The sequence below is a fragment of the Mizuhopecten yessoensis genome, unplaced genomic scaffold (assembly GCF_002113885.1).
Source record: "Mizuhopecten yessoensis strain PY_sf001 unplaced genomic scaffold, ASM211388v2 scaffold39, whole genome shotgun sequence".
NCBI lineage: Eukaryota > Metazoa > Mollusca > Bivalvia > Pectinida > Pectinidae > Mizuhopecten > Mizuhopecten yessoensis.
The window spans coordinates 256,780-284,092 of record NW_018403347.1 but is presented as its reverse complement, the minus strand read 5'-3'; the positions used below and the strand labels follow the sequence as shown (position 1 = coordinate 284,092).

At 35.9% G+C, this 27,313-nt stretch overlaps 2 protein-coding genes across 6 annotated transcripts in view; both read left to right on the top strand.

Annotated features, from left to right (window-relative positions):
• LOC110447975 (serine/threonine-protein kinase Nek4-like) overlaps window positions 1–19,451 on the top strand; it is a 28,397-nt gene extending 8,946 nt beyond the window's left edge. Inside the window, exons 7-18 of one of the 4 annotated variants that reach the window (XM_021494017.1) lie at window positions 1,228–1,630; window positions 1,918–2,097; window positions 2,498–2,545; window positions 5,158–5,211; window positions 7,882–8,058; window positions 8,434–8,485; window positions 8,751–8,833; window positions 9,082–9,212; window positions 11,676–11,851; window positions 13,152–13,209; window positions 13,795–13,876; window positions 14,578–19,451. In XM_021494017.1, coding sequence (XP_021349692.1) covers window positions 1,228–1,630; window positions 1,918–2,097; window positions 2,498–2,545; window positions 5,158–5,211; window positions 7,882–8,058; window positions 8,434–8,485; window positions 8,751–8,833; window positions 9,082–9,212; window positions 11,676–11,851; window positions 13,152–13,209; window positions 13,795–13,876; window positions 14,578–14,691 — 1,558 coding nt within the window. In that variant the 3' untranslated portion in view covers window positions 14,692–19,451. Of the gene's footprint in view, window positions 1–1,227; window positions 1,631–1,917; window positions 2,098–2,497; window positions 2,546–5,157; window positions 5,212–7,881; window positions 8,059–8,433; window positions 8,486–8,750; window positions 8,834–9,081; window positions 9,213–11,675; window positions 11,852–12,339; window positions 12,559–13,151; window positions 13,210–13,794; window positions 13,877–14,577 lie in introns of those variants that run through there. The other 3 variants (XM_021494094.1, XM_021494172.1, XM_021494257.1) reach the window with 3 other exon arrangements.
• Window positions 19,452–22,636: 3,185 nt separating this feature from the next.
• Window positions 22,637–27,313, top strand: part of LOC110447468 (prestin-like) — a 126,011-nt gene continuing 121,334 nt past the window's right edge. For both annotated transcript variants that reach the window (XM_021493309.1, XM_021493227.1), the window contains exon 1: window positions 22,637–22,795. The gene's annotated coding sequence lies outside the window, so the exon portion shown is untranslated. The remainder of the gene's footprint in view (window positions 22,796–27,313) is intronic.

Sequence of the window (27,313 nt, the reverse complement as noted above, 5' to 3'; positions counted from 1 at the left end):
ATGTATGGACACATATATACTTATGCCAGCTTGTGAGCTATTCCACCGTTTTTCTTAGAACTCTTTTACTAGAAAGTAGGTCCATTTCAAAGTAAGATAACTTAACCCTTAACAGCTAGACCATGTGTAACAAGCAAAATATTTTGTTAATGTATTTATAAAAGTCATGATATTTGTAACTAAAGGTAGACAAAAATACAACTTTGGCAGTGATTTCATGTAAGAATCTAGATTACCAGGTTGGTTTGCTAGTCTCATCAATAATTTTGTGATACGTTTATTTTGTTTCTGTATTTTCTATTTTCCCTGCGTCGTATTACAATGGTAAGCAAGCCACCGTGTCATCTGTTGATGTCATCACTGGATTCTCCCTAAGTTGTTTTGAGCACCAGTAATATGTTTGCAGTCTCTTTGGTACAATAAATCCTTATATGACAATTTTTAATTCCAATTTTGTGTCCAGTGTACTTGTCTGTAAATATGATTTTGCATTATTAAAGAGTTTTTTTCACCATTCATGCAGGATCTGAATCTGCAAACCCCTCCCCCCAATATTAATATAGCACTGGAAAATCTTAACTTTAAGCACATATATATTAAAGGTTTGAAATCACTTTCCTTTCCTCTGTGTTTAAGTCACTAATCTAACACAGCTTGCATCATCATGGCCATTGCCTGCATTTTATTAAATGATCGTGTGTAGGCAGTCAGGACCTACACAAAGTTACTTTTGTGAATAAGTTTTCATATTGCTGAAAAGTTGTTTGTTGTAAAACTCATTCATTGGGTTCTCATTAATTTGTTTGCAATGTTTCACGATGTTTCAAGTATCAATGTTTATAAAGAGCTGTCAACTATTTGCAGCCCATTCGTGTTATTAAAAGATGACAAATATTTGTTTACATTCATTCCTTATTGATTGGCATATTGTAAATCTGGTAAATTCTCGGGCACATCTTTTTTGAAAGTGTTGGTAGACTCATATTTTATCATCATGAAGAATTAGCATGGCCTTGTACAACTTACCACTGAACAGTATCAGGAGGTGTTACAGGACCTGGAATAATCTTGAGTTTTCCTGTTCTACAAGTATCACAGTAAAAACTCTCATAATTATTCAGATATATGTAAATATTGTGTACCTTTTAAAAAACAAATTACTGGATAAGAAATGTTGATTGTTTATAATACTGATTTAATCAATGATGTGTTTGTTGTGCTTTGTAGTCGACCGAGCAGTGCCAACAAGCCGAGTAGTGCTGCGCGAGTCCGTCCCACTTCATCACGCTCCAGTGCCAGTCACAGCGACAGGTCTCATCACCCACGGCCACCTCCGGCTCCTTCAGCGCCTTCATCCCAGGATATTGTTGATGGAGGAAAAGAGAAAGTTAGTGTGTTTCATGTCAATGCCAATAGCAACCGTGATCAGGAACCACCTCCGTCAGAACCACAGCCAACGCCTGTGATTCTGCGAAAACCCACTCATGCAAGAAAGCCATCAGATGGTGCCAAACAGGACCTGCCCCCAATAGCAGAAGACAAGGCTGTAGCCCATTCGGACAAGAAACTTGATTCATCTTCAGGTTCTGATCAGGACACTGTCAAGGCTAAAAGCCTTAAAGAAAAGGAGGTGAAATTAAATTTTAATATTATTTCCTTGGGAAAATTTCTCAAATGATCAACAGCTGATTTTAAGTTTTGAAAGGACATGCTCATAAGACTTTGGCTCATACTATGAGTAGGCTGAGGGAATATAGGGGTGTTGACATTTAAGCACATTGAACAATATTAAGGATTTTATTGGAGCATTTGAAGTGGTACATTTGTCACAGCCTGTTGGTACAAGTACATAGAATCTGGTTTTCACTGATTAGTCTTACTTGTTAAGTATATAATGTATTAATATTTTTTCCCCAGAAGCCTTCCTCCCCTAAAAAGAACAATGCATCTAGTCCCAGAAAGAAGAAAAAAGAAAGCTGGATATCAAAGAAAAATAGCCGTGGTGATGGTGAGAGGTCGGAGGCAGATTCTGCTGCAAATGTTGATTCAGCTGCAAGTGGGACAAACTCAAACCACAAAAAGTCCATTTTCAAAAACGTGAGTGATTTTCAACCGTAAAGTCATTAGTTATGTTTAGGAATACTGATTATCATTCTTTGTTGAGAAAAGATAAAGAATAACAAGGTCACTATTCTACAAAGACACCAGCCATGCAGTATTTCTTAATAAGATTGGAATTGCGAAAATTGATGTCACGTACAACAATGGTGATTGTCTTGTACGTACTACAGGTTACAAATTAAGACCATTTAACCAGGTAAAAGTTGGTTTGTGACATTGGTTAGTTAACCATGATCAGTGCTGGTTATAACATAGTTAAGGTAATATAAACTCAGGTGGTTGTGACATTGGTTAGTTAACCATGACCAGTGCTGGTTATGACGTAGTTAAGGTAATATAAACTCAGGTGATTGTGACATTGGTTTGGGTTTAATAGCATGCAGCCACAGACGCTGAGCCCCGCCACTTTTCACATGATCGTTCTGTAAGTAATATATTGCTGTGTGAAAATCTGTCTTGCTGTGTGTGTGAATTAATACAAGGGAATCTCTGAATCTAGAACTGTCACTTCTAAACTCTGTCAGGGTTGAGTGGAAATGTTCTGTAGTTTTATTAACTAATCCTTTCCATCTCTATAGATCTAGACTAGTCACTGAACTTTGGTTGGTATAAGAGTAAATGTTTAGGATAAGATCTATACAGTTGAGCCTTATTAATCCAGCCAACACTTACATTGATCCCAAATCCAAACAGCTGTCCCACTATTCAAGGTACATGTATGTTTTAGAGGACAGACTTTACTTTGAGGATATATATTATTGCTATTCAAAAGAGTTCCTGTCATCAATTCATTGTACCATCCGGTTTAAGTTTAAGCTGAGAATAAATTGGTTGGATTCATGAGGATTTTCTGTGTTTCAACATCTTAATATGTTTCTATTAACATTTCTGAAAACTATAAACTAGCTACATTGAAGTATTTTTTGAAAGGAGGGAGGCAGGTTAATTATAACCACATACCTGTAAATGTCATTCTGTTTTTAACAGGAGAGCTTGCAGAAATTTATCATCCCCCCTTCTAAGGTCCATCGAATTCACAATTGAATTCAGGTCTATTTTCATCAAAGTTGTCAAGATAAATCCAAATTTGCACAAAAAATGCATGTTTTTAACACATTTTAAAATTCCTATCCTTTTCTGGTAATTCTTGATTTTTGTTGAGTATAGTGAATTATAAGCAATCACTTGAGGCTTTTCATTTCACAATTTACAAACATTTGAAAATCCTATATACCCTGATAAATACCTGCAGGCACCAACACCATCAGTTAACCTTCATTTGCTGTTTTTTTACACTAACATGTATATTAGGTTCTCAAGAGTAATTCATTTGCTGCAAATATAGCGAGAACAAATGGTGAGTGGATTCCCCGATACTTATGTTATTGTGTAGTACCAATGTAAATCATGATTTCAAATATATCCTGTTTTAAGTTGTAATGTTATACATAATCTAAAGAATGTATATCTATATACATTGTGCAACATGCATGTTTCACCAGTAATAACATGGCTAAGTAGACATATCCATAAAATAGCAAGTAAAAGGGGAGATAATCTGTTACTGACCTGTCCTAAATTAGTGGTTAACTACACGGTGACAAGCTAAGAGTGAGCAGTATTTCTTGTTTTACACTAAACAGCATGTTTAGTTACAGGTTCATTGTATCTAACACAATAATCGAAAAAGTGCACACGTGCTTTTCAGTTCCTAGTAAATCAAAAAAGTAAAATGATGACTGGGTACCAAAATATATTTGTGCATTATTTTTATCATAATGCAGTAAGTGACTTATTATATATAAGAAAATAATTTAGTGTACTGATAATGATGGCTTAATTGCTTGATGCAATACCAGGCTTCTCCAATGTAAACTGTCAGATTTATACAATGTAAACAGTGTCAGATCTATACAATGTAAACAGTGTCAGATTTATACAATGTAAACAGTGTCAGATTTATATAATGTAGTTCCTGTCTATTGGAGGCATCAAGGACCTAGCATTGGTGCTTGACTTGCATCATCTGTGTATGATAATGATATAGATATTGATGTTATTTTTAGCTCACCTGGCCCGAAGGGCCATGTGAGCTTATCCCATGGTGCAGCGTCCGTCGTCCGTCTTCCGTCTTCCGGCGTTCCGGCGTCCTTCAACTTGGTCCTTTAAAATGCTACTTGTCCTGAATGGCTCAGAGGATTTTGACCAAATTTGGTCAGGAGCATCATTGGCCAAAGGGTTCTCAGTTTTGTATAAACGGAGGGTATAACCCCCCTGGGGGCAGAGGGGCGGGGCCAAATAGGGGGAAAATAGGTAAATCTTTAAAAATCTTCTTCTTCTCAACCAATAGAAGAATTTTGACCAAATTTGTCCTAGAGCATCTTTGGACAAAGGAGACTCAAGTTTGTATAAACGGAGGGTGTGGGCCTTCTGGCGGCATAGGAGCGGGGCCCAATAGGGGAAATAGAGGATTTTTTTTCTCCTACTATACAAGTGAAGGGATTTAAACCAAATGCAGTCTGAAGCATGCTTAGGGAGAAAAGAATCAATTTTGTTTAAACTGAGGTGTGTGGATTCCCCTTCTTTGGGGCAGATTAGTGGGGCCCATTAGGGGAAATAGAGGAAAACATTAAAGATCCTTCTCCTTCTGTACCGTTGAAGGGATTTTAACCTAACCAAACTTGTTTTAGAGAATCTTTGGGCAAAGGGAATTGAATATTTATAAATGGAAGATGCAACTTTGTTACTTGTACTCCTTTGATAAACCTGAATGGTACTCAGCAGGTTTTAAATTGAAAAATAAAATACCAGGTGAGCTATTAAGGCCCCTGGGCCTCTTGTTCTAAAGTTATATTAAAATCTATACAAAAAGGAAATTACAAAATTAATAAGTGTATTTGATTATTTAAGTATAACATTCTGTAGAAATATTGATTGCTGAATTTTGAAATAACCACATTTTATGACCAACTAACATTGCCTAATTTGTTTTCTGTGAATAATTAACATATAAAGGTCACTAATATGTATGTAAAGGTTGGATTTCACACGGTGCCAGAGATGCGCCACACATACGTTAAGTATGGCCAGGTAAGGTTCTTTACTAGATGTTGAAACAGGGGGAAACTTCAGGTAGGGACAAAATATAACAATATGTTTAAGAAAAGAATGAAGAACTTTAATATAATTATAGGGCAAAGGTAATTAACATCGAACTTTAACTTTACATTATACAATTATTTAACTTCTGAATATACTGTAGCGGAGCTCTATCGGCTCCTGTTCATGTATTGGAAACTTAACTTAAACTTTATATTATACAATTATTTAACTTCTGAGTACAATGTAGCGGAGCTCTATCGGCTCCTGTATTGGAAACTAACTTAAACTTTCACTTTTGAAAATATAAAGCTGTGAAAACTAAAATTTGAATTGATAAAATATTTGCACGGATTTGTATTTATGGATGTTTCTTAATGTGGAACTTCAGTAGCTGAAGACTGTGTGATATTTTGCTTTGCCGATTTGTTCCCTACTGTTTCCTGTTTAATTTCCTATTTTTGCTAGCAATGCTTTTTTGGGTATGCTCAACAAATTTATTTGCAGACAATTATCTAATGGTAAAAACAAAAACTTAGTTATACAAATTAATTATTGATATAAATGTAGCGGAACTGGACTGGGTTTGTTCGTCGGCGACCATGTAGCTCAATTGGTAAAGCCTCTGTCTAGAGGGTCCCAGTTCAAATCCCGGGCTGACTGTGTATTTCTCTTTCTCCTGTCACATTAATGACAGATTTTGCAAACTTAAAGGAATAATTCATAGTGTTACAGAAATTGGATTTATAATATAGGCAGTTCGACAAAAGGAATTTGATAATGTTTTGTTTCAGTTTGATACTCTTGGTAAAGAGAAAGACGGAATACTTTCCAGAAATACCAATCTTTGAAACTTTTCTCGGGGTTAAAACTATAAGGCAAAAATAAAACTTGCCCTATTTGATTAAATACAAGTACAAAATGTCATAGTTTAAAGGGTTCCATACAATGTACTTATTTAATTTTATCAAAAGAAAAATAAGTTTTAAAGCATTTGGTGATCTTCATTTGACAACTATCAGGTTTTCTAGTCCTGCACCATACACACTTTTGACAACTATCAGGCTTTCTAGTCCTGCACCATAAACACTTTTGACAACTATCAGGTTTTTGTGTCGCCTGCGGAAAGCTGGTGACACAGGTATTGCTATGGCGGTGGCGGCGGTGGCGGCGGCGGCCGCATCCGCGCCCGCACAGAGGTTTTCGTGCGATAACTTGAGTTTCCTTGGGCCGATCAAACTCAAACTTCATGCAGTGCTTTCTTACCAAAAGTGCTTGCTTTGGATAGCTTTTCAGGTCCTAAGGTCAAAGGTCAAGGTCACTGTTACTATAAATAGAAAATCTGTTTTCGTGCGATAACTTGAGTTTCCTTGGATCAAACTCAAACTTCATGCAATGCTTTCTTACCAAAATTGCTTGCTTGGGATTGCTTTTCAGGTCCGAAGGTCAAAGGTCAAGATCACTGTTACTATAAATAGAAAGTCTGTTTTCGTGCGATAACTTGAGTTTCCTTGGTCCGATCAAACTCAAACTTCATGCAGTGCCTCCTTACCAAAAAGTGCTTGCTTGGGATTGCTTTGCAGGTCCGAAGGTCAAAGGTCAAGGTCACTGTTACTATAAATAGAACATCTGTTTTCGTGCGAAAACTTGAGTTTCCTTGGATCAAACTCAAACTTCATGCAGTGCTAAGCAAGTCCTGCGCAGGCGACACATCCACTTCCGTGGAATTCTTGTCTAGTCATGCACCATACACACTTTTGACAACTATCAGGTTTTCTAGTCCTGCACCATACACACTTTTGACAACTATCAGATTTTCTAGTCATGCACCTTACACACTTTTGACAACTATCAGTTTTTTCCTTATCCTGCACTATACACACTTTTGACAACTATCAGGTTTTCTAGTCCTGCACCATACACACTTTTGACAACTATCAGGCTTTCTAGTCCTGCACCATACACATTTTCCTAAATGTTTGAAAAGTTCACCATTGAAATTCATCTACTTTATTGGACAAGAACAGGAAATAGACATGTTTACTATATCACTATTTACATCAGTCCTAAAGCTAGTTTTCTGGCTATTTTGCATGTAAGGATCTTTTGATTTAATGTGAGTGGATAGTTTCAAATTTCATTTTTCTGAAGTTGACTGTAAATTTGTTTCCATATTGTGCTGGACTGGTTACACATCACTTTTAAAAGTTGATCCTTCCTGCTCCTCAAGACATCAAGCTTTGCTACATATTACCTGTCAACTTTGTGCTACAAAGCATTTCATCCTCTATGTATTTATATGCCACTCTGCATAAAAACAAAAAGCTCTCGTTAAAAGAATTATTAGTGTGGTTGAGAAAAAGATGAGCATAATATTAATTGATAAATTTTGTTAGCTCTTTGCCCAATTATGAAAGGGTGTTTTTCAGAGTCTTGATATCTTGTATTAATTTATTAACATAAACTAGGGGTATTGAATCAGATTAATATAACTTTTTATTTGTTACCCTTTCAGAGTCTTTGCAAAGGAGTTTTGTTATAGATGTTAATATGGTTGTTTGTTATGTACATGGTTTAAAGTTAATTGTCACAGAAACATCTATAATATGTTTTATGTTGCAGTACTTTATCTCTTAAGTATTGATATTCTTACTGTTGTAGCCAAAGCCAGTAGACAAACCACGCCCACTACCTCCGCCCCCACAGGTGGAGGAGTCGGAAGGCCTGCCTCAACATCGCCAGGTCTCCAGTCAAGACAAATATTCTGCCATAGAGTCCAAATCTTCTAGTACCTCTAGTTCAAGGGAGGATGCATCCTGGGACGCCGAAACACCACGGGTCAGTTGTCCCAATAGCTTGACCTCTTAAATTAGACTATATATAATATATTGACATATATTTAATATAAATTTATTTTAAGTGCAGCTTCATTCAAGAATTATAATTATGATTGGATAAAGAAATCTCAATCAGTAAAAATGTATATTTTCTTTTACAAGCTAAATTGTGTATTCCAGTTTTAGACACTTGTGGTAAGCTAATGATATTGTTAGCTACGTAGAATCCGAAAACATTTGGTGTAAAGTCATGATGTGTATCACTTGTGAATTGGCACCAATATGCAGAAATAAGAATTATATTAAGTTATTTGGAAAGTTCTAAGGGAGACAAAATCTTCAAAAAGTTAAGGTATCCGTTTTCCATGTTTTACAGAGTTTACCGAACGTGTCAGCTAGAATGAGACGTCGAAACAATGCTTCATCTTGTAAGTTTACGAACATGTTGAAAATTTCAATTGACAGATATAAAATATTTTCTATCACTTTCAATCAAGTAGAAATATAATTTTATTTGTAATAAAATGCTTTATGCATAATAGAAGATGAACCAAAACTTTGTAATGACATTACCCCCCCCCCCCCGTTATGTGATTTAACAGAACCACTCATGAGGTTTCTTATCCCAGTTATTTGATCTGTAACAACAGTTTGAATGTAAATTGATTGAAATGTACACTTCATACATAATAGCTATGGAGCGTCCTCAATCAGCACGGCAAGTCAAGTTAAAGCGGCCCGAATCTCAAAGACTGACAAAAGCCGAAAGGAGTGAGGTATGAAACCAAATAATACAAGGAAACTACTAGATACCTTGGACTGGTGAACATTACTATCTACACTGAATTTCTGTCTGATTGTACTCAAGAAAGCATGCAGTATATGGCTTGGGTACTATATGCAAAGTAGTTTAAGGAAAATTAAGGGAGATAACTCCTAACGGTTTAGTGTTATAAGATGCTAACAAAATAAATCCTTAAGTTTAACATTTTTATTTAAATTATCAACATGTTTTGATTTACAGCATGAACCTGTTAGAACAAAATCAAAACCCAACAAAATCCGACAACCGTCTATACAGGACGACAGCTCCAGTTCTGAAGAAGAAACACTCAAGGAAAACGAGGATTTCAAGCGAGACAAAGAAAAACTCAGGTATTTAATTTGAAACCATTAACAAGCACTGTACCCATGTACTGGGGTGTTTCCCCCCAATGGAAGATTTCCAGGGAGAAAACATGTATGTTAGGCCAAAAATTAAATGTGTGTTTAGGATACAAGTTGAAAATTCTATATGATTGGAAGGTAGGAAAGTTATGTATTACATAAATGTTTTAACTGGCAAAATACATCAATTTGATAACATGAAAAGTATTTGATTGAAAATTCCCTGTAAGATCTTTCAAAGATTGCATTTAGAGAAAAATGCTATAATAGGAAGGGAACTCGGAACACATGACGTTATACAATTTTTTCGAACCCGATTTGCATGAAATAATGAAAATGTTTACTGGGCACAGAAAAAATATGTGAATATAATACTAATACTTGACTGATACTATAATGATTTAGAAATGATTTATTCTGTAAAATCAGAACCCCTGTATAATTTAGGCCTTTAATTATATCTTACAATATACATTCTTGGTATTTAAACCCTGTATAGTCTGGATTCCAGTATTAAACTGAACCAACTATTGGTGTCCTGTATACATTGTATAATCTGGACACCTGTGTATACCAGACTTTTAACTACTGTAACAGGTGTTGCTGTATTTTGACTTCTATTACAAATGAGAATAAGATCCTGTGTCCTCTAGTGGTTTGTTTAACGATGTTCAGCGTGACCCAGTCCATCGATTCCTAAATGGAATTCACTAGTCCAGCCATAAGAGTTATCAAATTCACTAGTCCAGCCATAAATAAGAGTTATCAAATTCAAAAGGGATGACCAGACAACTAAATGGGGAGTCTCTGCAAATTGCCGAGGCTCTCCATTTGATGTCGTCTGGCCATCTCCTGATTTGAATTTAGATTTCTTTGTAAATGAGCTTGCTTTTAAACAGTAGCCATGGCTATCATGTACAGAGTTATTGTTTCAATTGGTGTTCAGTTTAGACTGGTTTCACTGTAGATTTCCCTTCCATATACATATTAATCTTTCTCGTCCTTTCCTTTAACACTATTGTACAAATATACACTGTACAGTTGTTTAAATCCAAGAATTTACTTAATCAACCAGGAGTTCCACTTAGCCTTATTCTGTTTGTGTAGCTGGTCATCGTATGATGATGGGTTTGACTTGTCGAGCACATCTGACAATGATGGGTACTGTATCAGACAAAACTACCGAATGGGTTTTAACTCGTCCGCCATGCTCTACCGGTGATGGTTTTTGTAAGGCTGTGTGGCAGCGTAACATGGCTAGTGGACCGCGTGTAATTCAGCAGGACCATCGTCTTCACATAGAAAAACCCAAGTCGGTTTCCACACGTGTCTGCTTCATTTTTTATGAAAAAAAAAAATAGAACATAAATTTTTAATGTTATGATTTAAGTTACGTAAATAAGTTGTCGAAGCATTAGATGTATTACTTGCTGAACTTTGTTATCAAGAAATAAAAAATAAGCTTCCTTTCTACCTATAAGCTAACACCAAATTAAAAAAAATCTTGTGTTTCTGCTAAACCCTATCTACCCTAAATTTTTGTGCCTTCCCTAAATTTTTATTGACATTTAGTGATATTCTTTGTTGAAGTCAGACATCTTGCTCTATATAAGCATAGTAAAATAATTTCCAAAATAAAAATAAATACCTACTTACCTTACACATTTTTTATGAGGATGATAGCAGAAACAAAAGTGTGTGGTTTTTTTTTCACCTAACTGAAAGGTATAGGATGAAGGAAGGTACTTAGTTTTAGACAATACATAACCTGTTGATATTACGTAAATCTGAACTAGGGTTTGTCGTGGAATCTGGCTCTATTACTAATAGAGTAATAATATATACATTTGGGTGTGTGGTGTGCAAAGTAGAAACAAGTTATGACATATCAATCATTAGATTTTTATTAATCAGAAACAGGATCAGGGAAATGGATTTTTTTTAAAAATAAAATAGTACCTGTATTTAAAGCTGTCATTTACTGCGGTGTTTCTTTTTGCTTGAGAAAATAGGCACTGCTAAATTTGTGGTTACAAAATTGTAAAGTGTGCAGTGTTACTTGACTAGAAACCGTTGCTGTGCTGTTGAGTTTACATATTTACAGAAGTCAAGAGAATAATACTATTGCTTCAGTAACCCTAATTATAGTACTTTGTGTAAAATAACCTGCACATAGGTATATATGTGTGTTCAAATGTGTAAGAGTAATTAAGATACAAAAAGCTGCTGAAATTTGAAGAAAATTTAAAGGGTTTGTGAGACATATTGGATGATATTACTAAATGATAATTTTCCACTAAATTTATTCATTAAAATGTAATTTAATTGCTGTTATTTGAACTATCTTCTTTTTCCAAAATTAATTACTTCTTATAGTGGATTCATGGCTTTTTCCATCATTCAGTAGTGACTTAACAGGTTCTGTAACAGATGCTATCTTTTATTTTTAAGGGAGAATAAAGAGATGAACAATTTTATTTCCCTGCTTGACACCACACTAAACTTGAACAAGGAAGACGATAAGTCAGACGAAGAATCACCAGAGAGTAGGATGGTAGAGGAGGAGGAAGAAAAAGCCCCGTCGCCAGTCGCTAGTCCAGACATCCACCGATCAGCCTCACTGCCAAGTCAGTTATCAACCAATCAAAACACTGATTACATTATACATTCATTTTGTTTAAACCAATCTTATTCCACTTGTCTCTTGTATTTGTATCCTTGTTGAATTAGCGGTAAATGAATTATGGGATTTATAACACCAAACGTTTGTCCAGTAGATTTCTGGTGTCTCAAAGATGAATAGACCCTTCCTCTGGGAGGTTCATGCATATTCATCAGAATGGTTTACCAAATAAAAGGATATAGGAAATATGTAGGTTAATGGGAACTGTTCCTATCACATATGTTATATGCTCTATTTAATTTCACCCTAAAACAAGAGGAAATCTTATAAGATCTGATTAGATGTTTATTGTGTACAGTTAATAAAATCTGTTGTTTGGGCAGTAAATAAAATCTCAAAAATGTTAGTGAACTTAATTGAAAATGGCAAGAGTGAATATTAATTGAACTGAATATTCTTTTAGTTTCATTACCCTGAATGATGTGTCTACAGGTGTAGAGACTTTATGTAGTGCCAACAGATTGTTGACATTGTTGATGGTTGTTTACAGGTGTAGAGACTTTATTTAGTGCCAACAGATTGTTGACATTATTGATGTCTGTTTACAGGTGTAGAGACTTTATGAAGTGCCAACAGATTGTTGACATTGTTGATGTCTGTTTACAGGTGTAGAGACTTTATGTAGTGCCAACAGATTGTTGACATTATTGATGGTTGTTTACAAGTGTAGAGACTTTATGTAGTGCCAACAGATTGTTGACATTATTGATGTCTGTTTACAGGTGTAGAGACATTATGTAGTGCCAACAGATTGTTGACATTATTGGTGGTTGTTTACAGGTGTAGAGACTTTATGTAGTGCCAACAGATTGTTGACATTATTGGTGTTTGTTTACAGGTGTAGAGACACTATGTAGTGCCAACAGATTGTTGACATTGTTGATGTCTGTTTACAGGTGTAGAGACTTTATGTAGTGCCAACAGATTGTTGACATTATTGATGTCTGTTTACAGGTGTAGAGACATTATGTAGTGCCAACAGATTGTTGACATTATTGATGTTTGTTTACAGGTGTAGAGACTTTATGTAGTGCCAACAGATTGTTGACATTATTGATGTTTGTTTACAGGTGTAGAGACATTATGAAGTGCCAACAGATTGTTGACATTGTTGATGTCTGTTTACAGGTGTAGAGACTTTATGTAGTGCCAACAGATTGTTGACATTATTGATGTCTGTTTACAGGTGTAGAGACATTATGTAGTGCCAACAGATTGTTTACATTGTTGTTGTCTGTTTACAGGTGTAGAGACTTTATGTAGTGCCAACAGATTGAGTCAGAGGATACAGCTCTTACACAAGTGAGTACACATGATAGATAGTTGTCATGTCTTGTTTTAAATCACAACTCTCAGATCTTTTATGAAATCTGTTGCTATTGATGATATGAAATCATAAGACATGGACATTACTTGCAGATTATTTAAGGTCAAATTGATTTGTCATTTGAGTCACTGGTACGTTTATGTATTCAAGGAACCCTGTACCACTGCCCAAGACTGTCACTTTGTATTTAAGGAACCCCGTACCACTGCCCAAGACTGTCACTTTGTATTGAAACCTCAGAGTGTTATACTGTCACTTTAACCAATTGGGCTTCCTACAAGTGCTCTGGCCCTACATTTACATTCAAAAGGGAACCGTGTAATTCTCTTGTGTTTTGCCTCCTGTGGGACAGGAATCCTTAAGCTTGCCTTTGAAATAGTGGCTTTAATACTGTTGTTTAAATCTGGAGAAATTATTGTTCCTAATAGTGTAGCCTAACTCAAGAAAATAATAATACTCAAGTTTTCCTACAACATTTTCTTGTAGAAGATTTGAATCTATTGTGAGATTTTGTCATTCACATTAATATTGTTTTAAAACTGATGTTTATCATTAACCAGGGACTGTGTTTCGGGAGTCGGGTTTGAAACTCTCCACAAGGCGTACCAGATTCTCAGCAACATTGAGGATGATGAAGTAGAGGTAATTATTAAACTGGGATAATTGTTGTCTTACCTGCAGTATGGATGGATATACAGCAGAAAATACATGTTTCTGTTTCTTTGGTGTCAGTGATGCTGCAACAATCCACTCATTCCAGTATGTAGATATATTCTGGTTTTATTATTGAAGACAGTGCCGATTTTTACAGAGCATTTTTCACAATTGTGTAATTTTCACAATATTAGAAGAAAGATGAATCTGCGAAGTTAATACAACTGGGAAATGCTCTGTTTAAAAATAGCTACAGTAATATAAAATAACGGTAGAGTCACAACTTTGGCACAATGAGCTGGCAGATGTTATTTTTTTCTTTTTATAAAATTGCAAAAATTGCTCAAAACATGGTGAAATAATGGCTGTACATAATAAGGGAATTGGTCATCTAGTTTTTGCAGTGACATGTTTCACAATATTTATTTTTACTTATATTTGTGTGTTGATCAGATCATGAATTGAAATGTCTTGCAAATTTACATTTATTCCGTCTTATTTCAACAGTGGATATTTGAAACTTATTGTTCATTTCGTAATTCAAATCCCAGCAAGGAAGTTGTTTGAAACATAATGGCAATATTAAGTATTGGTGAAAATGAAATGATTTCCAAAAGGCAAATCAAATTTTTGATATATATAATGCGTGTCTGAATGAGGATAATTTGTTAAAACATCTTCTATTTTAGCCTCAGCTGGTGACATTGATGGGCAAGGAGAACTTTGATTTGTATGCGGGCAAAATCTGGCAACTCAAATTCTGTGAGGAATGTCTACTACAACTGCCAAGTTTACAGAGCTAGCTCCTGTCTTCATGTGAAGTAAACTATTGACATTTTATAAATGGAACATCCAGTATAACTGAGAGATCACAGAAATCAAATGTTCACTAGACCCACCCACTGGACACTACCCAGCACTTCGTCTCTATTGTCACACCCAGTGGTAGACTACAGTACCATTTAGATGTTCATATATGTGTAAGCATGGATCAATGTCTCCTATTTTTCCCTATCTGGCTGTCACTTTTACCAGATATACATATGTCTACCTGGGTTGTCCGTACCATGAGAGCCAGAAAACATATATTATGTTGTATATGCATGTCGCACATATGAAGTCGACTTGAGGAAAGCATTTTGTGAGAAAATTCAAATTTTTCTCACACTATCTATTATAATTTCTCATTTAGCTTTCAATGACTTCATTCAGGCAAGTGAATTCTGTATTAACACTTGTCCAGTAAAAGTTTTAGGAGCTTCTACAAATATAGTATACTAACATACACTATTCTGAATGTGGGTATTAAGGAGGTTTTAATATTTATATATGTATATATGTGTGTGTGTACCTATTAGTAGTTGAATAAGTAGAAAACATTGTCGATGAGAGGTTGAAAGAGATATTTTATATATGAACAGATTTTACTTACTTCTGTTCAGTTAATGTCACCTAATACGCAGACTTTTGAAGAATAATTGCAGCAGAATATTATAGGGCTGGCCTGGTTCATCCATTTTAAAAAGGAAATATAGAAGAAGTTTTTTAAGTAATACATATATATGTCTGTACCTCTTTTTCAAGAAAGCTCCACATTAAAAATCCTGTAATTAAATGTCTTATTATGAAAGGTTATGTAGCACCATGAAATTCATGTTCACTAGCTAAGAGTAGGTAGACAAGATTGTACTGGATCATAACTCTGGCCAGCAAAGATGCATATATTTGCTTGATAGCATTTGAAAGTTAATGCAACTAAGAGAATTAAAAAATAAAGTTAATGAAATGTTTGTTAAGGGATCCAGGTATAATGTGTTAGGGAGCATACATTTTAAAGGGAGATAACTCTTCAACAAAAACCAGGTACCGGTATTTATTTAATGATACATCTTTCTAACATGATATTGAAGCTTGTTGGAGCTATTTTACTGACATGATAATGTAAGCTCGGTGGAACTATTTTAATGACATTATCATGTAAGCTCGGTGGAGCTTATTTAATGACATGATCATGTAAGCTCAGTGGAGCTTATTTAATGACATGATCATGTAAGCTCAGTGGAGCTTATTTAATGACATGATCATGTAAGCTCGGTAGAGCTTATTTAATGACATGATCATGTAAGCTCAGTGGAGTTTATTTAATGACATGATCATGTAAGCTCAATGGAGCTTATTTAATGACATGATCATGTAAGCTCAATGGAGCTTTTTTAATGACATTATCATGTAAGCTCAGTGGAGCTTATTTAATGACATGATCATGTAAGCTCAGTGGAGCTTATTTAATGACATGATCATGTAAGCTCAGTGGAGCTTATTTAATGACAAGATCATGTAAGCTCGGTGAAGCTTTTTTAATGACATTATCATGTAAGCTCAGTGGAGCTTTTTTAATGACATGATCATGTAAGCTCAGTGGAGCATATTTAATGACATGATCATGTAAGCTTGGTGAAGCTTTTTTAATGACATACATGGCCCAATTATTCAAAAGGTGATTAGCTTAATTGCATTAGCATTTACAACATGAAATGAATCTAACAACTTGACTTTGATTGTTTGTGATTTTGTTTTTATCACATTCAAAACAGTGAAAGCATTTTTGTGATGAAGATCAACTGCTGATATATATATATCTTTGTGCACTTATTTCAAAGTTAATGACATCTTTATCTCTGGTAAATAGATTTTTATGGTATGTTTAAGAATATTTATTTGTAAATTTTAAAGTAAAATTTATTTATTATCTTATATTTGTTTCCGTCCTAAAATCTATCAATCTATGCATTCCTTTTGTGTTGATTTATTTCTACAACTTTTATACAAAGTATAGGTAAATGCTCCTTTGTACTTTTATTAGTTGGAAACCCTGCCCGACTCCAACAGATCCGATCTACTTCTTAATGATACTTGATATTAACTCATTCACCCCTGAAGACACATTTGAGCTCTTCCAGTTCAAATGTTCGAATAGTTCATAATGAAATTTAAGGGGTGAATGAGTTTATCAATACATTCATTTGATTTTATCATTTTCTGTACACAAACAGTTTGTGCTGGCCCCTCTAATCAAAGTCGCCATATACCCCCTGTGTCCAGGTAAATAGTCCTTAAACAACGAGAACCTCAGTAAACTAAGCATACACATATACATGACAGTTGTGTGTCTGTCGTTCGTTCAAACCTGCCAGTAAATATTCTATTTGTTCATTTATAAATCCTTTTTGTAAAGCATTTTTTTTCACATTTTCGTTGATGTACTTTGTACGTATGACAGAATTTGTAGGACTCTTATTTTGGCAGGGTTGTGAATGTGTGTGTGCTTTTTTAAAATGTAATCAGAACTACAGTAAAGTTCAAGAAGTCTTATTTTTGTATTAAAAATAGGTCTCAAACTGAGGATGAGTTAGATTCTCATTGGCTATTGATTTCATTACATGTACCTGTTTTGTTATTTTTCAAACATTTATGAACTGAATTTGTTAATCAAAGTTTTCGTAAATTTATGATGTCATTTGTTTTGTTCCATTTGGATTTTATTTCATTGAGGTATAAGAGATCAAGAACTAATCATATTACTCGAACTGACCAGTGGTCTACATACAACTGACCAGTGGTCTACATACAACTGACCAGTGGTCTACATACAACTAACCAGTGGTCTACATACAACTGACCAGTGGTCTACATACAACTGACCAGTGGTCTACATACAACTTACCAGAAGTCGGTGAATGGGACATGAGGTTTTAGATAAACACCACCATACTTATTCCACGTACATGCCAGTTGATTGTAGGCACAGCTAGACATTCCAGTTCACGGCTTTACCTTGGTATTGTAGATACATTCTAGTTTATGTCTAACAACTTTCAGTAGCATGCTTTTGATTCTACGTTTGCCTGTCAAACACACTATTATAGTTTATGGAAGTTAGCTCCAGGTACAGATCAGGTTCCCGTAAGCTGCACTTCAACGATGCAGTCATTATCCAGTGGCAGTAATGCTATATTAGTATACACATATTAGATTTCAAAATAAGATAGAACTCCTACACATTATGGGGATTCATTTCCAGGTTGGGATATCAAATTCGTTTTGTTAGTAGTAGAGCCAGCAACAGGAATTTGTATATCTGAATACATCTGTGAAAATCTGATTTTATATACATGAAGAAATAACATTTTGGGGAAATTAGAACTATAATTGGCTTATGAATATTTGAAATAATTCCATACATCTGTCTGCTATTTTTAATTCCAAATAATCTATATATATTTTATTAACATTTCCATATGTTACATGCAAGACAGATTGTACTTTATGATTAACCATATTTGTCCTACATGTATGTAAAATTTATGTTTAATTGTAACTTTGACCCAGTTAATATTGCTCTATTTGCGGTTTGAACCAATAATCACTGTTGAATATCTGCTTTTCTTCTGGTTTATGCTATGTATTAGTAAGAGGTTTATTTGTAAAAAATGGCTCTATTTAAATATATCCAAGTGCTAAACTAGGATGTAATTTTAATCTCATTTGTGTAATATATCTTGATTATTTTTTGTTAAAGATTCTTTATTGCATAAACTGGGATGGTTTCAGATAATTGCCCTATGCATGTCAATTCAATACCTGACCTTTAATTCATAGTCCCCAAAATGTAATGTGTAGAAAACAATGTGTCATTACTGTGTTGTGGTCAATACTGTCTTGTTACAACAATGAATCCCTTGTACAAGATGGTACCCGCTTCACATTGTAGCTGAAACTGTCCTTATGGAACTCACTGGAAGGAGTAAGGGAAACCGTCAGAATGGAACCTGTTACTCTGTACATGTGCTGGGGAAACTGGTGGTGTTTATTTCTTTTTACATTCCTTTAATTTCATGTAACAAATCTTGGGAATATTTTCCAGTGTTGTTAAAGTATATTTGTATGCTTATGCTCTGTGATTTTAGATGAACATGTAATCATTTGCAGAAGACGTCCATTTTCTGATTTAAATATTACCCGGGTAACGTGTATGTTGACATATGGATTTGTAATTGTACAATATAAATGGAGGAGGAAGTCAGATCTGGCCACCCAACCACATTTTAACAGTTGTTCGTTTTTAAGTGTAAAATCGGTTGTTGCTCATTTTATTTGACAATTAATTGAAATGTAATAATAAATTGTTCAAACCAAGGTCAAAATACTAATCAATCTTCTTTATTTTTTTTAATATCACATATACATTTTGTTCACTTATTGGTTGATACATTTTTCATTATAAAAACGTTAGTATTGGATGATGACAGGAACATAACCCTAGACAATGGAATCTAGATCTGAGACAAATGACCTCGTTTTGTCTGCTTAATCGCCCAAGGAAATGTTAATCAAATCCACTTTTTTATTTTCTCGAAAGAATGACATATATGTCTGTTGAAAACTGATTTGGTAAATTTACAGGCATGTACCAAGGCCTCTTATACACACAATGAAGGAGACACCATCTCACTGGCATAATTTTTATCTATAGTTATGATGTAATAAATACTGTCTACCACCACCTGCTTGTCCGTCATATGTTGTCGTTGTTTGATAATGAAATGTTACTGAAAATGTACATATATAACTCATTCACCTCTTAAGACACATTTGAATATAATTTCAGGGGCGAATGAGTTAAGTGGTATTCAAATTTAAGCAATGCCCTAATATATGATTGCACTAAATGAAACTTCTGTTTATATTTTTCAATTGTATATGATTTAAGTGTCTTATTCATCAAAAGGGCGCTTATTATATGTTAAAAATTGGTACATGTACCACGCAAAAATATTCTGTCCGCTAAAATAACTACTCCTACAGTATATAGGAGGTTTTCTGTTTCATAAGCAGGGAACATTGGCGGAGCGGCACTTCGGGAAAGCTAACTGTTGTAAAACTGAAGTCATAACGTTCGTTGTAAAGCTTGGAAGCGAGGTTACCGTTATTGCTATACACATGTACTCTCGAGGTACAATTAAGCCGATATGTGATGTCGTCTTAAATTTCAAGTTTCGGAAGATAAAGGAGGTGTCAAAATTCTTGTTATAGAAGTGAAAGCAATCATCAATCATACTTACATATAGGGCTGGTTGACCATTGACATATAGGGCTGGTTGACTATTGACATATAGGGTTGGTTGACCATTGACATACAGGGCTGGTTGACCATTGAAATATAGGGCTGGTTGACCATTGACATATAGGGCTGGTTGACCATTGACATATAGGGCTGGTTGACCATTGACATATAATATTTTCAGAATTCTGATCACCTTTTTCCCTGAAATTTGAAGAGTCAAAACAAATGTAATTTCAAACACAAGATTAAACACTCTTTTTATGGAGTGAAAAATCATACTCCCTAGGCGCTACTGAAAGCAGTGCTTGTATAAATATATGAATTTAATCTGACAGATGCAGCATTCCTTCATTCACAGCTCTTTCATCACTTCAGCTTCATTGGAAGTATAAAACAGAAGTGCTCGAATTAATACAATAATGTTTTCTTGCTCGCAGCATCAATAATGTTCTCGGTGATGAAATGTTATGCGGACAACCACTTCTTTAATGATGTTTACTTGCTGGCAGTATCAAAACTTTCTATTGATAGAAGATATTTGTGAATGGATTGATATATGACATATCAAATCTTTAAAAAGTGATTTTGGTTTCAGCAGGATATGAACAGTATACAATCGGATAGAATTCAAGCATTTTGACAAGTATTCAAGACCGAGATTCAAGATTCCCAACAATTTTACAAAATCCCATCAAAGTTGCTGTTAGTCTGTATGGGGGATTGTGTAATTAAGAGACCAAACAACTTGGGAACGGTGAATATGCATTAGTATGTGTTGAACAAATGAGGGATCCTTCATATAGTGTTGTTTGTAGAACGTCTTGTGCAAATTGGGAATAGCTGATCTGTATCAATGGTGGATTGCAGAGTGCAAAAGTTAGGTCACTGTTACCTATGACTTAACCTTTGACCTTCACGTTGGAAAATGTTTTTCAGTGGAACATCTTCTATTCTATTTCACCTGGAGAAACCAGATTTGATGTACAAGGACATCTTGGAATGGCGGAGTGCAGAGTGCAAGAGTTTGGTCACTATGAAGTATGACTAATTGACCTTTGACCTTAAAGTTTTAAAAAGTTTGTCTGGGACACATCTTCTATACTATTTCACCTGGAGAAACTAGATTTGACGTACATGGACATCTTGGGATGGCAGAGTGCAGGATGCAAGAATTAGGTCACTATGAAATATGACTTGACATTCCAGTTTTGAAAAGTTTGTCCGGCACATTTACCAGATTTGGTGTACAAGGACATCTTGAAATGGCGGAGTGCAAGAAGTAGGTCACTATGTCCTCACTGTGACCTATGCTTCCTGACATAAGTGTACTCTTAGTTAAATATAGAAATCATTACTGGTGTGGGACTATGGATTGTCTTGCAATACTTTTCCTTGTTAGGTCACTACCCAGATCTTTCACACTACTTTTGCATTACATGTATAGTTCAAGTTACCTTTGTTACAAAAGTATTTCTTTTTCATTTGGCAACATCAATAACATCAGTTTTTACATAACTCAGGTGACCGTTAAGGCCCATGGGCGTCTTGCTTATTTATACCCCATAAACCTCAACAAAATGGGATTCTATCCTTTTATTTACATTCAGAGCGATATTGATATTTGTTGGGATAATTTCTAAAATATCGGTCTTGTGCAAGTCTAACACTACGGAAGGTATCAAAACTGATGACGTCATCACTCACTGTGAGACGTCGTCTTGGTAAGATGAATAAGCAAATTAAGATGTAAATTATTTTTTGATTTCAATCAGGGACAGTATATAGAGTTCACTATACGTCCCTGTTTCAATTGAATACTTCTGACAAAAAAATATTGAAAACAATCTATGAATGTATCTACTTCCCGCGCTCCGCGGAACAACAGAATATTCATACGCCAACTGAAAAGTTCATTGAAAAATAACCTTTAACATTTTAAGTAGGTACATGTATATTGAGTCCAAGTTCAGAAGAAATGTAAATATTATTTAATCAAGTTAACAATCTATATACGTACACTGTTCAATAGTAATAAATACATATTTTTTTTAGTTGAAATACCACAATAGCATTGATTTTGTCAAAAAAGGCAACAAATCTTGTAAAAACTAACGGAATCACAAGGAAAGTGTGTTTGGATCATATTCCTGTGATAACAAAGCAGGTTATTTGATAAGGATGTTTCAACAATGAAACGCAAGAAATTTGCATTATCAGTCGAAAAGGGGTTACATGTCATATTTTAGAACAAGCCATATGTTCTTAGTTCCTCATCAGACACGTTATTTAGCCAAACCCAGGTCTTTAAAACATGATCAGCTTACACGGTTGCATACTCTTTTTGAGACTGATATTATTTTTCAGAATCCCCCCCCCCCCAAAAAAAATCAAAACAAAATCCTGTTGTATGTCCATTTTATCCTTATACATTCAGTTTATATTATGGTTATATGGCTATAGCTAGGACTTTGAATGTTTTAGATGGACGATTTCATTTGTTAGCGATGAAGTTAAAACTGCATCATACTGCAGTCAATTGCAAGCAGACGTGACGTTACATAAAGCTAACACTGATGATTTTAAATATGTTTAGTTTACTAAAGCTACTCTTTGGTGACAGCTCAGCAGGCTTTACTTACACCGTATTATTATATACTGATTGTTTACCGATCCATCTGTAATATCCTCTGCACGGCAAAGGACACCAAATGGAAAGGGAAGGCCACATGCACACGTTTTCTGGGATCCGCTCTATCAGGGAGCATTCTTTTGTATAGATTTCGGTAAGTTAATATTGATTTATTAAGTAATATAATATTGTGAAAAGTTTTTGAAAATTGATAAGTGGTGGTGATTTCGTGTGATCGCCTTTATCCAGCGGTACAGATTGAACAAAAATTTCAATAACAATTGCTATCATGGTTTATAAAAAAAGGTTGACGATTTACGGTGTTACATTACTACATGGTTTTACACAAACATCTCACAACATCTGTATTTTTTGTCAGGATTATAAATCAAAACCGCTTACAGCTATTCTAGAATGTTTCAGATATTATTTCTTACATCCTTGTGTAATGTCGCACGAAATCGAAGTTATAGACTCTGTGTAGTAATGATCTTCATTCAAACACTTTACCTCATCAGGCTCTACCCGTGCTGTGTAGTATCTTACTGATCTTCATTCTAACAAGTTACCTCATCAGGCTCTACCCGTGTTGTGTAGTATCTTACTGATCTTCATTCTAACACGTTACCTCATCAGGCTCTACCCGTGCTGTGTAGTATCTTACTGATCTTCATTCTAACACGTTACCTCATCAGGCTCTACCCGTGTTGTGTAGTATCTTACTGATCTTCATTCTAACACGTTACCTCATCAGGCTCTACCCGTGTTGTGTAGTATCTTACTGATCTTCATTCTAACACGTTACCTCATCAGGCTCTACCCGTGTTGTGTAGTATCTTACTGATCTTCATTCTAACACGTTACCTCATCAGGCTCTACCCGTGTTGTGTAGTATCTTACTGATCTTCATTCTAACACGTTACCTCATCAGGCTCTACCCGTGTTGTGTAGTATCTTACTGATCTTCATTCTAACACGTTACCTCATCAGGCTCTACCCGTGTTGTGTAGTATCTTACTGATCTTCATTCTAACACGTTACCTCATCAGGCTCTACCCGTGTTGTGTAGTATCTTACTGATCTTCATTCTAACACGTTACCTCATCAGGCTCTACCCGTGTTGTGTAGTATCTTACTGATCTTCATTCTAACACGTTACCTCATCAGGCTCTACCCGTGTTGTGTAGTATCTTACTGATCTTCATTCTAACACGTTACCTCATCAGGCTCTACCCGTGTTGTGTAGTATCTTACTGATCTTCATTCTAACACGTTACCTCATCAGGCTCTACCCGTGTTGTGTAGTATCTTACTGATCTTCATTCTAACACGTTACCTCATCAGGCTCTACCCGTGTTGTGTAGTATCTTACTGATCTTCATTCTAACACGTTACCTCATCAGGCTCTACCCGTGTTGTGTAGTATCTTACTGATCTTCATTCTAACACGTTACCTCATCAGGCTCTACCCGTGTTGTGTAGTATCTTACTGATCTTCATTCTAACACGTTACCTCATCAGGCTCTACCCGTGTTGTGTAGTATCTTACTGATCTTCATTCTAACACGTTACCTCATCAGGCTCTACCCGTGTTGTGTAGTATCTTACTGATCTTCATTCTAACACGTTACCTCATCAGGCTCTACCCGTGTTGTGTAGTATCTTACTGATCTTCATTCTAACACGTTACCTCATCAGGCTCTACCCGTGTTGTGTAGTATCTTACTGATCTTCATTCTAACACGTTACCTCATCAGGCTCTACCCGTGTTGTGTAGTATCTTACTGATCTTCATTCTAACACGTTACCTCATCAGGCTCTACCCGTGTTGTGTAGTATCTTACTGATCTTCATTCTAACACGTTACCTCATCAGGCTCTACCCGTGTTGTGTAGTATCTTACTGATCTTCATTCTAACACGTTACCTCATCAGGCTCTACCCGTGTTGTGTAGTATCTTACTGATCTTCATTCTAACACGTTACCTCATCAGGCTCTACCCGTGTTGTGTAGTATCTTACTGATCTTCATTCTAACACGTTACCTCATCAGGCTCTACCCGTGTTGTGTAGTATCTTACTGATCTTCATTCTAACACGTTACCTCATCAGGCTCTACCCGTGTTGTGTAGTATCTTACTGATCTTCATTCTAACACGTTACCTCATCAGGCTCTACCCGTGTTGTGTAGTATCTTACTGATCTTCATTCTAACACGTTACCTCATCAGGCTCTACCCGTGTTGTGTAGTATCTTACTGATCTTCATTCTAACACGTTACCTCATCAGGCTCTACCCGTGTTGTGTAGTATCTTACTGATCTTCATTCTAACACGTTACCTCATCAGGCTCTACCCGTGTTGTGTAGTATCTTACTGATCTTCATTCTAACACGTTACCTCATCAGGCTCTACCCGTGTTGTGTAGTATCTTACTGATCTTCATTCTAACACGTTACCTCATCAGGCTCTTCCCGTACTGTGTAGTATCTTACTGATCTTCATTCTAACACGTTACCTCATCAGGCTCTACCAGTTTATATTTATTAAAAAATAGAGAGATAATTGTTCTTTATTGAGTTAACCTTGTGTAGTATCTTACTGAACTTCATTCTAACACGTTACCTCGGCAGGCTCTTCCCGTACTGTGTAGTATCTTACTGATCTTCATTCTAACACGTTACCTCATCAGGCTCTACCAGTTTATATTTATTAAAAAATAGAGAGATAATTGTTCTTTATTGAGTTAACCTCTTTTAAATCCTCGTCAGGGCATGAAAGAGGAGGACGAGCTAGGTGGCTCTGATCTCCTGGTTATTTCCTTTTGTATATGCTTATCATTATGTACATTTTGTTAGAGGCAAGTATTGTGTTTAGGCATTAAGTTAAGAATAAACATACTACACACACGTGATATTACACAAAGATGTATGTACTGTGACAGATATGTTCCTAATCTGATCCTTCAAAACATTTAACAGTAGTTGTTCACCGTATCATATATTTTTTTATTGTACCCGTGTCTTCATCTTAATATCACGACTTCAATCTGTTAGTTTCTGATGAGACATCATGACGGGTGTCACATGTGGTAACGGGAGACATCATGACGGGTGTCACACGTGGTGATGGCAGACATCATGACGGGTGCCACATTTGGTGACGGGAGACATAATGACGGGTGTCACATGTGGTGACGGGTGTCACACGTGGTGACAGGGGACATAATGACGGGTGTCACATGTGGTGACGGGAGACATAATGACGGGTGCCACATGTGGTGACGAGTGCCACATTTGGTGACGGGAGACATAATGACGGGTGTCACATGTGGTGACGGGTGTCACATGTGGTGACAGGGGACATAATGACGGGTGTCACATGTGGTGACGGGAGACATAATGACGGGTGCCACATGTGGTGACGGGTGCCATACGTGGGGACGGGAGACATCATGACGGGTGCCACATGCGGTTACGGGAGACATCATGACGGCTGGCACATGTGGTGACGGGAGACATCATAACGTTTGCCAAACGTGGTGACGGGAGACATCATGACGTGTGCCATACGTGGTGACGGGAGACATCATGACGGGTGCCACATGTGGTGACGGGAGACACCATAATGGGTGCCAAACGTGGTGATGGGATACATCATGACGGGCGCCACATGTGGTGACGGGATATATCATTACGGATGCAGGTAACGAACACACTATTTCTTCTAACATTATTTATTGCTGCTTGTGATGCATTTCCTTTCAATGTAATGACTCTTCGTGGGGTGTTTCTAATTCGTCTTAGGTTTTCGTCGTTGTTTACTGTATTTCAAATTACACATCAAACAACTGTTTGCCTTTGATATACAATATCATACTTGGCATCAATATATTTAATAGCAAAGTGGTAATTATGCAGCATGGGTATACTTCAACGAACGCCTATGTTCCTCTGGGCAGCCAAGTTACCCCCCATTCAACGCTTATGTTCCTCTGGGCGGCCAAGTTACATCCCCCACCCCATTCCAACGCTTAAGTTCCTTTTGGCAGCAACGTTACCCCCCATCCAACGCTGTTCCTCTGGGCAGACTGTTCCTCTGGGCAGTCAACTTACCCTCATCCAAGGCTGGTATTCTTCGTTGGTAATGATCAAGGAACAAACTGTTTAGGGACCCGTCATCAAAATCGCATGTGACCCACGGAAGGGAGATAAACATCGTTTTATTGTGTTAACAACTTCTACAACTGTAGGGTCAATCTCCAACTAAAATGGTGTACCGTCCTCACCGTTCACCTTTCATATTGTTAAACACGACTGCCGCTGTTGCATGCAATTATGACGATTAACTGTAGATCTTCCTGCACCGTGAAACCGGCTTTTTTTTCAAATGTAAAAATTAGTACTACATACTAGTCATTTGTAACTTTATTATTTTACTAAATAATTCAGCTAGATTCTACATATGAATGGGTTAGGATAGAAGAAATATTATTTAAAAATGATTTTTGAAGTAACTTTGTTTTCAGAATATCTTAAAAATGATTTTTGGACATGGTCTTTTCATACATGTATAGTTATGAGATAAATATGAGATAATAATCAAATTTTGTATATTATAATTATTTTTTATTTATAGATATACAGTTGTTGTGTATAATATTTGACTTCGCCG